General features: G+C 34.1%; 1 protein-coding gene across 4 annotated transcripts in view; it reads left to right on the top strand.

Moving 5' to 3' along the window:
* The window catches only part of CPNE8 (copine 8), an 85,039-nt gene that overhangs the window by 51,073 nt on the left and 20,190 nt on the right, over positions 1 to 13,776 (top strand). For all 4 annotated transcript variants that reach the window (XM_063307962.1, XM_063307961.1, XM_063307963.1 and 1 more), the window contains 2 exons: positions 7,075 to 7,121; positions 8,840 to 9,021. In XM_063307962.1, coding sequence (XP_063164032.1) covers positions 7,075 to 7,121; positions 8,840 to 9,021 — 229 coding nt within the window. The remainder of the gene's footprint in view (positions 1 to 7,074; positions 7,122 to 8,839; positions 9,022 to 13,776) is intronic.

Genomic DNA, 13,776 nt, shown 5'->3' with positions numbered 1-13,776 from the left:
ATTCTTCTTTCCACATTGCAGCATAGATAATTTGGGCCGAAGTAATCAAATACAGTAGATGTTTTCCATAGTTTTTTTCCAAATATTTGTTCATTAAGCCCAATAAGTAGAGTTCCGGTAATTTATTGATATTAACTGCCAACATTTTACAAATTATATTGTCCTAACAGCCAGGAACCATGCTGAGACAAGGAATAGGTCTCTAGTGTTTTATTACTGCTACATAACAGAGAATCCTAACAAACTGAAGAAGCGTGGGAAAACCCAGACATATAAACCCCAAAGACTAAGGCGGGCCCGATCTGTGTCTCTTTGAATGGCCACCTAATTCCTCAGTACTACGCATGCACTTTACAGCCTGGATGGGAGCCCCCTGCTCGCCGTCCTCACTCATGACATATATTATGTATAGATGACCAAAAAATTTTCGCTTTTTTACAGGTCCACCACATATGGTATAAAGTTCCAATTTCTTTTTTACATTTCCAACAAACATTCGACGTATTTTGAAACATTTTCGATAATTTTTCAGGGGTAGTATACCACATGTACATCATTTTATTAAAAAATTCTTTTAAATTATAATTTAATTTAAATTTTAATCCCTTAGTCCACATTCTTTCCCAAACATTGTATTCAATATTGTATCCAAAATTTTTCTCCCATTTATTCATACATTGCTTAATTTGTATATTTAGTATTCTCATTTGTAATAACATTTTATATATTTTAGAGATCATGTGGTCATTATTAGCATAGATTTGTTCATCCCACCAAGATAGTTTTTTTGTAAATTTGTAACTTTTGGCATCTATTTTAAATTGTTCTTTTAATTGAATATATGTAAACCATTGACATGAATATCCTTCATTTTCCAGTTCTTCTCTTGTTTTCATTGTAAATTTGGTCCCTTCAAATTTTATTAAATCCGAATATTTTAGCCACTTATGGTTTCCTATTGTTTCTCGCCTTACAAAAGCTTCTTGTGAGGAAATCCATAGTGGTATTGTCGATGTTAAAATAGATTTATATTTTCCCAAATTTTAAGAATAGGCGGTCTAATACAATGATTGTTAAATGTTTTATTTACTTTCAATTTGTTATACCATAAGAAGCCGTGCCATCCAAATTTTAAATCATGCCCTTCTAAATTTAGTAATTTATGATCTTATAGGGTGATCCATTCTTTTAACCATAATAGACCACATGCCTCATAATATAGCCTGAAATTGGGAAGACCCAAGCCTCCTCTTTCCTTATCTTCTTGTAGTAATTTAAATTTAATTCTTGGTCTTTTCCCTTGCCAAATAAATTTTAAAAGATCTTTTTGCCATAATTTTAAATTTTTATCAGTTATAAATATTGGAATAGTTTGAAATAAAAATAGCATCTTCGGCAGAATATTCATCTTAATTGCAGAGATTCGTCCCATAAGTGATAAATTTAATTTTTCCCACCTCAATAAATCTTGTTTAATTTCCTTCCATATTTTAACATAATTATTTTGGAATAAATCACTAGTATTGGCTGAAATATCTATCCCTAGATATCTAACTTTTTTAACATTATTAAATCCTGATTTAATTTCTAATACATTCTGATTATTTTGTGGCATATTTAAATTTATCATCTTCGTTTTTTGATTATTTATTTTAAAACCAGCTAATTCTCCATATTCTTGTAGTGTCTTTAATAAGTAATCAATTGATATTAACGGATTTTGTAACGTGATAACTAAATCATCCGCAAAGGCTCTTAATTTATATTTTTCTTGTTTAATCTTTATCCCTTCAGTTCGATTATCCTTTCTGATAGCTTCTGTTAGAACCTCCAATACCAATATAAATAATAAAGGAGATAGCGGACAGCCTTGCCTTGTTCCTTTTTCTATTTGACATTCTTGTGTTATCTCTTCATTGATCACAATTCTGGCTTTTTGAAATGTATAAATTGATTTTATTGCTTTTATAAATATATCACCAAAATCCATCAATTCTAAAGTCTTAAACATAAAATTCCAATTTAGGTTGTCAAAAGCTTTTTCAGCATCTAAAAATAACAACATAATCTGTTTTTCATTATGAAATTGAGCATACTCTATTATATTTAAAACTCTCCTTATATTGTTTTTTTATGTATCTTTGGGGTAAAAAACCATTTTGGCCATAATTAATTATTTCTTGAAGTATTGTTTTTAATCTTTCAGTTAAAATTAAAGTAAATATTTTATAGTCATTGTTTAATAACGAAATAGGTCTATAATTTTTGCATAGTGACGGGTCTTGTTTTTATTTTGGGATTAGTAAGATATTTGCCTCTGACCAAGATTTTGGTATTGGATTTCCTAACAGAATCGCATTCATTAAATCTTTAAGTGGTAACAAAATTTGATCTTGAAAATATTTATAATAACCTGCTGAAAATCTGTCTGGACCCGGAACTTTGCCTATTTTCAATTTTCGAATTGCCTCTATAATTTCCTGGGTTGTGATGGGATTATTAATTAATTAATTTTTGGTCTTTAGTTAATTTCTTTAAATTTTGTTTTAATAAATAGTTCTCAATTTTATCAGTTGAAATTTCTTGTTTCTTATATAGATTTGTAAAGAAATTATGAAATGCCTTTTTAATTTTTTCATTGTCAACTAATTCTTTCCCATTTTCTTGAATTTTAGTAATATTTTTTTCCTTTTCTTAATTTGTATGCTAGCCATTTTCCTGTTTTATTAGCATATTCAAAATTTCTTTGTTTAATATATCTCAATTTTCTTTCAATTTCATCTGTTGTAAGTATTTTTAATTGCTGCTGTAAAATTTTTATTTGATGGTTTATACCTTCATCTGATGGTCTTATTTGAAGATTTTTTTCTTTTATCATAATTTGATCAAGAACTGTTTGAATTTTTTGTTGTGTTTTCCTCTTTAAGCAACTATTTAAATACATAAAATATCCTCTCATATATGCCTTGCTAGTATCCCATACTGTCCCAATACTCACTTCATTATTTAAATTCCATTCAAATAATTCTTTTAATTTCTTTTGGCAATCTTTTACAAGTTCTTTATTTCTCAACAAAGTTTCATTTAATCTCCACCTATAACTTTTTGGGTGGAGTTTTATAGCCAATTGAACTGGATTATGGTCTGAGAAGAATCGGGGGAGAATTGATACATTTAAAATTTTATTTGCCAAATTTTTAGATACCCATATCATATCGATCCTGGAGAACAATTTGAATCTGTCTGAATAAAATGTATAATCTCTAGCCGTACCATTTTTATATCTCCAGGCATCTACAATAGCCAAATTTTCTGACATATCAAAAAAAGATTGGGGCAATTTTCCTTGATTTTTTTTTATTTGTTGTTCAGATTTTCTGTCAATAATTGGTAAGGTAACTCCGTTCCAATCTCCCATTATAATCCAATTGTTATAAGATAATTCGGAAAGTTCATTTAATAAACTTTGATAGAATTTATTCTGATTATTATTAGGGGCATATACTCCAACCAATATTGCTTTAGAGTTTTGTAGTTCTAATTCTATTATTAAATATCTCCCATTTTTATCAACACTTATTAATTTAGGATTTAGATGGGGCTTTACATATATTGCAATTCCATTTTTTTTTCATTTGCTGCTATAAATTCATTTCCTAATTTGTTATTTACCAGATATTTACTATCTTTTTTCGCAATATGAGTTTCTTGAAGACATATTATATCTTGCTTTAATTTGTATAAATAGTGAAAGACTTTTTCCTTTTAGCTGGGGTATTGGCTCCATTTATATTCCAGGAAAGGCATTTTAATTCACTCATTGGAAAGGAGTATTGCAAATTCTTTAGAACTTGGAGCTAGTTCCTTTGCACTTTGTTCCTCTGTATTTAAATGTTTCACTTTACTTTCTGGCCTTTCCCTTCTATCTGTTTCTGGTTCTAAATCTTTCTTATATTTTCTGAGAAATTCCTGAGTCTTAAAAATAGTATTCAGTTTATATCTTCGTTGTTGGAATGTGACATTCACTCCTTCCAATACTTCCCACCTAAAGGGGATTTTATTTCGTTTAAGGACTTCAGTGAGAAAGAAATAATCTCTTCTTTTTTTTAATATTCTCAGTGGTATGTCTTTCAATACCATAATCTCCTCTCCCTCGATATTAATTTTTCCCCCCCCGGAGGCCTGTATTATCAATTCTTTGGTCTTCCTCGCAAATTCAATTATTATATCTCTTGGTTTCCGGTTAATTTTTGCATATTTTGAATTAACTCTGAATATTTTTTCTGTATCTTCTTCTAGCCTTTCTTCCTCCCATTCAATTAAACTTGCAAGCATTTGAACCACTATTTCTCTTATTTCTGCCTCTTTTTTTTCAGGTAGACCTCTAAGTCTAACACAATGTTCTTTTTCTTTTAACTCTAACGCAGTTAATCGGTCTAATTCTATATCATTCTCTACTTCTAATTTCTCCACTCTTTCTCTTACCTCTTGAATGTCTGCTTTTATTCTTTTGTCCATTGTCTCTAACTTATGATCTAACCTTTTTTCAAAGCCATCTATTTTCTCCTCTAATAGTTGCGTTAAATTTTGAGTAATATTTTGGATTGTTTTTTGCGTAAAATCTTCAAACATATCTTTCGACCATTCTCCTTCCCCGGCTTCTGAGCCTCTCCTATTCCGTCTCCTTGTGTTCATTTTGTTCTTATAGAAATCTTTATTTACCTATCTTAATCACTACACCTAATGTTATATTTATCTATATAAAGCAATGTATAATATTTATATCAAAACATACAGAGCATACAATTCAAAATAATCTTATAAACATCTGCAATATAGTCCAATATGGCATTAGAAATTAATTAATTAATTCAGTTCCTTTTAAGTGAGGACTGGCAGTAAAGTTTTTTTGTCTCCAAAGTATAGAAAAGTTTTTTTTTCCTCCGCTTAGAAAGTTTCTTCTTTTTCACTTTTGTAGTCAAAAGTTGTTGTTTCTTTTACTAGCGATGAAGGGGGCTGCAGAATTGCCTAGACGACCAGGCTACTCACGCGGGTTCTACAGATGTGCCTCCAGGCTTCCTGGCTGCTTTGTTGTTGCGGCGAAAGTGAAGTATTGAAATAGCAAAGCTTTCACCTGCCGCTCCGAAGCCGCTGGAGTCTTTCATCGGCAGCGCTCCTTTTCTCGCGCTGCCTACAAGGTCTGCCCGTCTCTTTCCGACTCCGCAGAACTCTCAACCTCCACGTTGTAGATATTAATTTTTCCGAGCTGTTACAAGGCTCAACCAGCCGCCATACTCTTTCACCGGAAACCACGAGAACTAACTTTCAAACAATATAAAAGTATATCACAACTTAGTTTGTATTTTTATTACAAATTGTCATGAGTACTGATGGCGAGCAGGAGGGGGCCTCTATCCAGGGGGGAAAACACATGCGTAGTACTGAGGAATTCAAAGCCATTCAAAGAGACACAGATCAGACCCACCTTGACTCTTGGGGTTTATCTGTCTGGGTTTTTCCCACACTTCTTCAGTTTGTTAGGATTCTGTCTTAAGTAGCAGTAATAAACACTAGAGACCTAACCCTCGTCTCAGCGTGATTCCTGACTGTTAGGACACAAATGTTTTATAATTTTGTTATTAGGAATATTAAATAAATAATATATACTTTTTCTCTCTTAACAGCCTTCAGTATCTTGTTGGATAAAAGGCAGAATACAGAATAGTTAAAGGGCATTAAATATAAGCATTAAGAGACTGAACTGTTTTTAAGGAAACACCCCAGTTAAAGCAAACCACCTGAAACATGAGCAGTGAAATTTATCTACTTTTTCAGTGCTTTATGAAACAATGTTTTCAACATGTAAGCAACACGTGCAATTGTATGTGGAGTCCTGAAGATTAAGGGAAAAAACCCCTCATACATGGATGAGATAATGAGAAAGGGGGATGGGGATAACTCCAGTACACATAAAAAGAGAACAGGGTTTGATCATGCAGTCATGACCCCATCTTGAGTTTACAGACACACGCACATGCGTGTGCACACACACACACTTGTTGATGCACCTGAATGGATTTGGCATTGTTCTAGAGCTTTTTCATTCAGTTTTCCCCAAAGTGATGGCATATTAATGTCAGAAAACATGATTAATAAATGCAGTTAAATCAATAAATTATCAACCACCTGATATATTTAAATGTTAAAATATCCAAACAAATAAAAACACATAACACATAACTAAAAAAGCCGAGGTCTCAGACTTAACTTATAATTCTGAAGATGTGCTGTTATGTCCTTTTGCTTGTATTCTCTTATTCTTAGGTATAATTATCAATGCAATTCCATACACGTGTACTTTATAGATTGCATTTTCAAATAGGAATTAACAGAACCCATTAGCCTACATAAAATTTCCAATACTCCACCTTAATTCTTTCAGAAACTGCGGACTGCTGGGATTTTGTTTTGTTTTGTTTTTTGCTTGATTTGTTTAGCACTCAGCCTAAACAAGGCTTTTGAAACCTGAAAGCCTGGGTTTGCTTTCTGACATTTTAAATTAAAGCTATCAAACATTTAGTATATGGTTTGTATGAATACATGTATTATCCAGATGAGGATTTATCTGTAATAGGCCTCTAAACATTGTTTCAGTGAAATGGATAAGCTTTTCACTTAAATGTTAATTTTTAATGGCTGTATTAAAGTTACAATATATTTGCCTTAGGAAAAAAGTCACACGGATTAATCCTTTGTAAATGGATTATACTTTTAATTGTGACCATCTGCCTAAATATGTATGTATGTATGTATGTTTAAAATTAAGGAATACTTCAAATATCTGAGTATCTTGTATAAGATCTTACTCTTTTAAATGCCACTTTCATAAAAAGGTAACATGTTAAGTACAACTTTAATTTTTGATGAATGCAGCTTGAAATTTATTTACTGTATTGGAACATTTGTAGTTATTTACTAGAAGACATTTTACTCATTTTTTTCTTAATCTATTCCTCACATAGTAGACCTCACTCTTAAATAATTCGCATTGTTTATGCTCTTTTTTTTTAATAGGACTCAAATCAATTTCACCGTGGCTATTGATTTTACAGCTTCAAATGGTAAGAGTTGTACAGTTTATTAACTTAGTTTGGCATACTGTCTAGTTTTCTAAACATTTCAGTTGTAGGAATTATTTTGTCATGATATACTCTTATTTTGGCTTAATGTATTCTAAAAATTTCGTGCAAGAAAATTGCAGTGGTTTGGAAGCAAAAGTTCCCTCTCTAAATAGAGGAGTGCTAATGGCTTCACATATTCCCACAATATGCCAAGGATTCCCCAGTCTCAATAAGCATATCTCAAGGAGGCACTGAAAGATAAAGCAAGAAGGAAGGAAATAAAGTCCTTTTTACTGAAGATATTTCTGTCCATAGAAATGTGGATCTAAGCCAGTACATTCAAACCGAGAATACATTATTAAGCACTCCAGAGAGAGTTCTTTGTGTTTGCTGTGAAAAACGCTATTCAGTATTCCAGTAACCTAGCATTCGCTGCCTAAAACAGACCAATCTTATTCCTTTCTGATATATTATTAGAAAAAGTTGGGAAGCCTTTGTTGTTTCTGAAAGCTTCTAACCATCTTACACATGAGGGACTATTAAAATGCTACTTGTTTTTGAGATTATTTATATGTTTATATTCATTTTTATTTATAACAAAAATCAAGTCTAAATCTAGGTTTGCACATATCTATAAAATATTGTTATATTTGTATGCAGACTATGGTAATAATTATAGATAGAAACACATGCATATATCCATTTAGGCTTGTTTTATAAAACCAAATAATCATAGTCTGATGTGATTAAACAAGACATGAATGAATCTATGTCTTGGAATCACATGATTCTTCCTTCCCTTCTTTCTATCTATATGGCTAGAAGGTATAGTTTTTATTAGTTACATTTGCCATATATTATGAAATATAAATTGTTCTTAATTTAATTATTTTAATTTTAATTAATTTGAAGGCAGCTTTTGTTGCTTACTTTTGTTATAAAAGTAAAACGTACTCATGAAGCCTAGCAGAAAACTAAAGAAATGAAGTGTTGAATTTCTTAACATAATCTTAAGGGATTCAAAGTCATCCACAGGATCTAGTGCATACAATGAAATATGGATATCCATTATTGAAATGATTGTGTAAAATTTTATATACATTTCATTATTTTCTTTCCCCTTTGTTTTATTAAATGGAGGTACTTTTAAAGGGATCTGTAACTTTTAGAACCTGAATTACCTGCAGCCTTTGATTTAAGGATAAGCTAATGTCCCAATATTCATTTCACTCTATTCTCTATTTTGCTGACTATACATTTATTTTGAACTGTTGCTGCACAGTTTGCAGATTTGGCAAAATAAAAATTGTCATGAAGTTAATAAAGATACATGTTTTTTTTTAAATGACCAAAGCAGCATACCTATGTGCCTATTTAGCCAATTATATACTTAAATTAAATGATATTTAAAAACATACTTGAAGAAATTTCCTGTCAACATTTTGAAAAAGTTTTGTAGCTCTTTCACCACTAAGAACTCTGTTGTCTAAGCCTTTGTTATTCACATGGAGAAGAGTACAGCCTTTGATGGAATACTGGGGAATTCAGGTGCAGGGGGAGGAAGATAGTAAAGTTGAGGTCAGAAATGGTGAGAAATATCTATTGATAGTACAGATAATATCTGTTAAGAAAGTAGCAGTTAAAGACATTTTTGCTCATGTAGTGAACCTATTAAAAGTCACATCTACTGAACATCCTCTGAATATATTTTAAAACAGGTAACCCTGCACATCCAACCTCACTTCACTACATGAATCCATACCAACTGAACGCATATGGCATGGCATTAAAAGCAGTAGGTGAAATCATTCAAGACTATGATAGCGACAAAATGTTTCCAGCTCTAGGTTTTGGTGCAAAATTGCCTCCGGATGGAAGAGTATCTCATGAGTTTGCCTTGGTAAGAAAGAGATTTATGTGGTTGCTGGTTGTTGTTTTTTAAAGAACCTGTCCATGATTGCTTATCTTTTTTTTTTTTTTTAGAAGTGTGGCTGTTACAAACAAAAGAATAGGCTCTTAACAAGTGTATTTATTATTATAAATCACTCTTCCCAAACCTGATGTTCTTTGCTTGTACTGTAAGAAATGAGGCAGTGACATAATAACATGACAGGGATGTTGTCATCTCACTGAATCAAGTGTTAAGCCTACTGGAGGTATAATGCACCTATTGATTTTATTTCCTGTCAGAAATTGGTGAGAAGTCACACCATTTTTATTCAACGGTAGTTTGCTGCTGAATTTTGGCAAGATAGTCTTGGGAGTGGCCGGGGAGCTACCTGTATACATTGTCCAGGCAACCGAAGCCACATTTTATTGGACAATTACATTGAATCCTTCACAGATTGCAAAACAGTCACAAAAGATTGAATTAGTGGGTCCTTAAAACAAACAAACGTGAATAAACAATATAAGGCCCAATATAAGATTTCAGTTTAATAAATTGTTTTTCCCTTATCAGTTGGTGAACAAAATTCAGAAATCTTCCACGTTTGTATGTCTCTATTCCTTCATGTCAACTCTTGGGGTGGCATACTAAATTATAATTTTGGGACGTTGTAGCCATTGTATATAAACCTGTAACTGATAAACCTGTAACCAGAAAGAGAATGGCAGCCCTGCACGCCCCCAAATGTTTTATAAGTAATTAGATAATAATTTTAAAAAACTAGATAAAGATGCTGTTAGAAAAAGATATTGGAAAGAAAAAAGAAATCTTGATTGATTTCTTAAGTAGGAGAATACAAAGGAACAGTGGGGCTTCTTTGCTATGTATGTATGTATGTATGTATTTATAATAGTATTTCTAACCTGCTTCAATCCTGATGGACATTGACTGGCATACAGCAGAATGGATTCAATACAAATAAAATAAAATTAATAGAATTGTATGTTAGCACATTGCTAGGAAAGCCTTTGGCCCAGGAGAGATCAGAAAAGTCACACACCAGGCATTTCTATAAAAATAATTTTATTTACAGAAAACAAACATATTTAAAGGCTGTTTGCTGAGAGGAGAGATTTCTCTCAGCTGCATATTCTCTGCAAGCCTACACAGAAGGGAAACTGAAACTAAAACAAGTCCAGGCAAGTTCTTCCCCCCAGGTGCAAAAATTAACAACTGAAAAGGGGACAATTAAATTCAACCTCTTAACCGGGCCAAAATGATTAGTTACCATAGTAACCTTAATCTGTAGTAGAAAACATATTAACATTGTACTCCTATATTAGATTTATATTGCTGACACGTAGGACTGCTAGGACAATGCCCATGATGTAATGTTATGAGAGAGTGAGCCTTGGATTATTTTTCCCAGCAGTCCCTGCTGTTATCCCTGACTCTTATCTAGGAAGATGGATGTCTTGCTTTAAAAAGGAAGGAAAGGAAAAAAAGAGAAGGAGAGGCTTAAAATAAAAAGGATTATTATGAGGCAAGGAGCATATCTATGGAGTCTGGTGAAACACCTCACTAGATTCCAGAAATAAATAAGGCCCAGACCAAGTATCTGTTGAGGGGAAAGCCTAATATAATTTTTATGGTATGCAGGCCCAACTGTTGACAGAATAATAAAATAATTCTGGACTACTGCACTTTGGACTCAGCTCTTTTGTTTCTGAATATATTCAGAATAATATCTTTATTACAGGCTTTGACCAGATATAGTAGGAAAAGACAAATAGTTTCATATAGCAATTCATTATCAGGGAAAAAAGAAACCAATAAGACAATAAAACAACACATCTAATTAAAAATTTTGTGCAGTTTTATGACTTGATGAAGATATTTGGCCACCTGGTATATGAGGGTAGAGTTAGCATCCCTTAAAAAGTAATAAACATAACATTTATCAGTATGACCCTCACATTTAGAGATGATTGGGGAGATCAAAGCATACCTTGGGGCATCATAAAAAAGACACTGTATGAGGACAGTGGCAAGAATTTCTACCTCCCTGGATCCACAAGGGCAAAGTCTCTGTAAATAAGGAGTCCTGTGAAATCTTCCCGCCAAAAGTGGTGAAGGGAGGGCACCAAAGCGGGCTCTGGAAAAGACCCACTTATATTTGCTTAGGGTTAGATTGTATAAATACCCTGCAGTAGAGGGCTTGTGGCTATTTAACATTTGGCAACAGAATTCAGGAGCACAGGTGATATCATTTTGGCGATCAGTGTCCCTAATTCTTTCTTTTACTATTGATTTGGCCTCCTCAAGGGTTAATTGGCCTAAATATTCAGGAGAGAGGCCAAGATTGCAGAGTTCTTCTATACAGTTGAAGTGCCAATGAGATTGGTAGCTGTCTGACAACAGCAGAGGCAATAGGCCTGTACGGTCAAACATGATTCTGAGCCTTGAGATTAGAATCCTGGTCCCAGCCTGGACCTTAATACTTGGCACTAGCTTCAAGTCTCAGGACTGCATTAGGGGTGCATTTTGGAGTACCAAACGAAGTCCTAAGGAAATTCAATTCAATGGTTTCATAAGCTCTTAGAGGGGCCAAGGTGTATCCCATATAATAGTTGGGCAACTGTTTTAGCCATAAACAGTTTGATTGTTTCTGGAATGTAATTTGCCCCCTGTTGCCTATAACATTTAGTTATTGCTAATGCACTCTTTTGGGCAGTAGATGTGGCATAATTTACCTGGGCTGTTAATTTCCTAGAGACCTGAAATACTATGCCCAAGTATTTGAAACATTTGACTTGCTCTAATTCATGGCAATCAATTGTTCACTTGTGTCTTTGTCTTTTGTCAGAAAAAGCTAAAACTTTAGATTATCATAGTTGATAACTAATTGTTCCTCATTACAGTAGGATGCTAGGGTTTGTAGTGCCCACTTCATGCCTAAAGAAGACAAGGAGAGAAGAACTGCGTCATCAGCATAGAGTAGAATTGGGAGATGTCTATCAGCTAATTTAGGCGCATGGATATCAACTCTCTAAAGGGTTTTAATCAGAGTTGTTATATGATGTATGTTAAAAAGCAATGGTGCTAAAATATATCCTTGTTTCACCCCCTTGACTGTCTGGATAAAGTCAGAAAGGTCCCCTCCGCACATCTTACTCTGAGGCCAGTTTTATCGTATAACTTATGAATTAGTCTTTTGTCCATAGAGGATCTCCTCAGAATGTCCCAGAGTCTATCCCTTGAGATATTATCAAATGCTGCCTTGAAATCAGTAAAGTCAGAGTGTTTGCATATTTGTCTGCCAGATGTTGAAGCACTAGTCAGTGGTCTATAATGGATTGTCCTGGTTGAAACTCTGCTTGCTCAGGGTCGATTATTCCCTCATCTATTACCCAGGTTTGGAGTTTGGTGAATAGGTACCTAGCGTATAGTTTGCTAATATGTTCAATAAACTAATTGGCCTATAATAAGCCAGGTGATTCCTATCACCCTTTTTATATAAGGGAACAATTATAGCTTCCCTCCAGTCCTCTGGAATCATAGCTGTGTGGTTAATGTACGAAAAGAAAGAGGCCAATAAAGGGGCCCACCAATTTGAATTGGATTTAATTAGTTCAGGGGGGATACAGTCACTCACGGATGGGTTAATGAGATTTTTAACTTCCTTGCACACTTAAGCTAGTTAATGAGATTTTTAACTACCTTGCATGTGACTGGGGGCCACTGTGGTAGTGAGGATGAAGGTACATCCATCATAGAGATGTTAGCATGCAGATTGCAATAAAGGGCTTGGAGTTGAGGGGATGCTACAATTCAATTGTGTAATGCCGTTATGGGAACAATTTGTTAGAATATGCCAGAATAGGGAAGGATTTTTGGACTTTGTAGCTTTGATTAGCTGTGACCATTTTTTTTTCTGATCTTGGGGTTTGTTTGTTTTTTTGCTTTCTGAGCAGAGCCTTATATTGTCTTTTCTGCTCCTTTAAATTTGGGTGGAATATGGTGAATTGGCCTTCAGTGAGGTAGCATAGGATTCCAATAATGTTGCTTTGGCAGCAATGCAAGATTTGTCAAACCAGCTCTTAGAATGGCATCCCCTCCTGATCGGGTTGGTATTTGCCTTCATTACAAAAGGTTAGAGCTTGCTATGATATACATCAAGTATTCTGCTATCTTGTGGGACAGTTGGCTCTGAGTGTGCCCCAAAGTAACGGAGGGTTGAAAAGTATGCACTTCCTTCCTCTGAGTGAAACCATTGGGCTATTCTATCTTCAAGGGAGTCATTCCATGTGACCCTGTAAGAGCCACCTCCCATCAGGCATTTTAAATGGGCCTTAACTTGGTTCCTAATTGGGCCTTGTCCAAGTTTGCAAGTTAGGGGAAGGTGTGCTTTCAGACCTACTGTAAGGATTGCCTACCCTAGTCCTTTACCACCCAAATGACAGTCTTTCTCTGACTAGGAGGCAAATCCACAATGAAATCCATAGAAACCTCCTCCCAAGGACGGGAGGGGCTGGCCACCGGCTGCAGCAGCCCATGCGGTTTCCCCCCTTTCCGTTTTGACCTGGCACAGACAGGACAAGAAGCAACATAACTTTTTACATCACGTCTTAAGGTGGGCCACCAAAACTAGCGCCGTACCAAGTGCAACGTTTTGACAAACCCAAAATGACCAGCCACCTTATCATCATGACATCTATTTAAAATTTCCCTTCGCAAATTATCAGGCACATAGAGGCAGTTTTGCTT

This window comes from Candoia aspera, chromosome 7 (assembly GCF_035149785.1).
Source record: "Candoia aspera isolate rCanAsp1 chromosome 7, rCanAsp1.hap2, whole genome shotgun sequence".
NCBI lineage: Eukaryota > Metazoa > Chordata > Lepidosauria > Squamata > Boidae > Candoia > Candoia aspera.
This window is presented reverse-complemented; position numbering and strand designations above follow the sequence as displayed.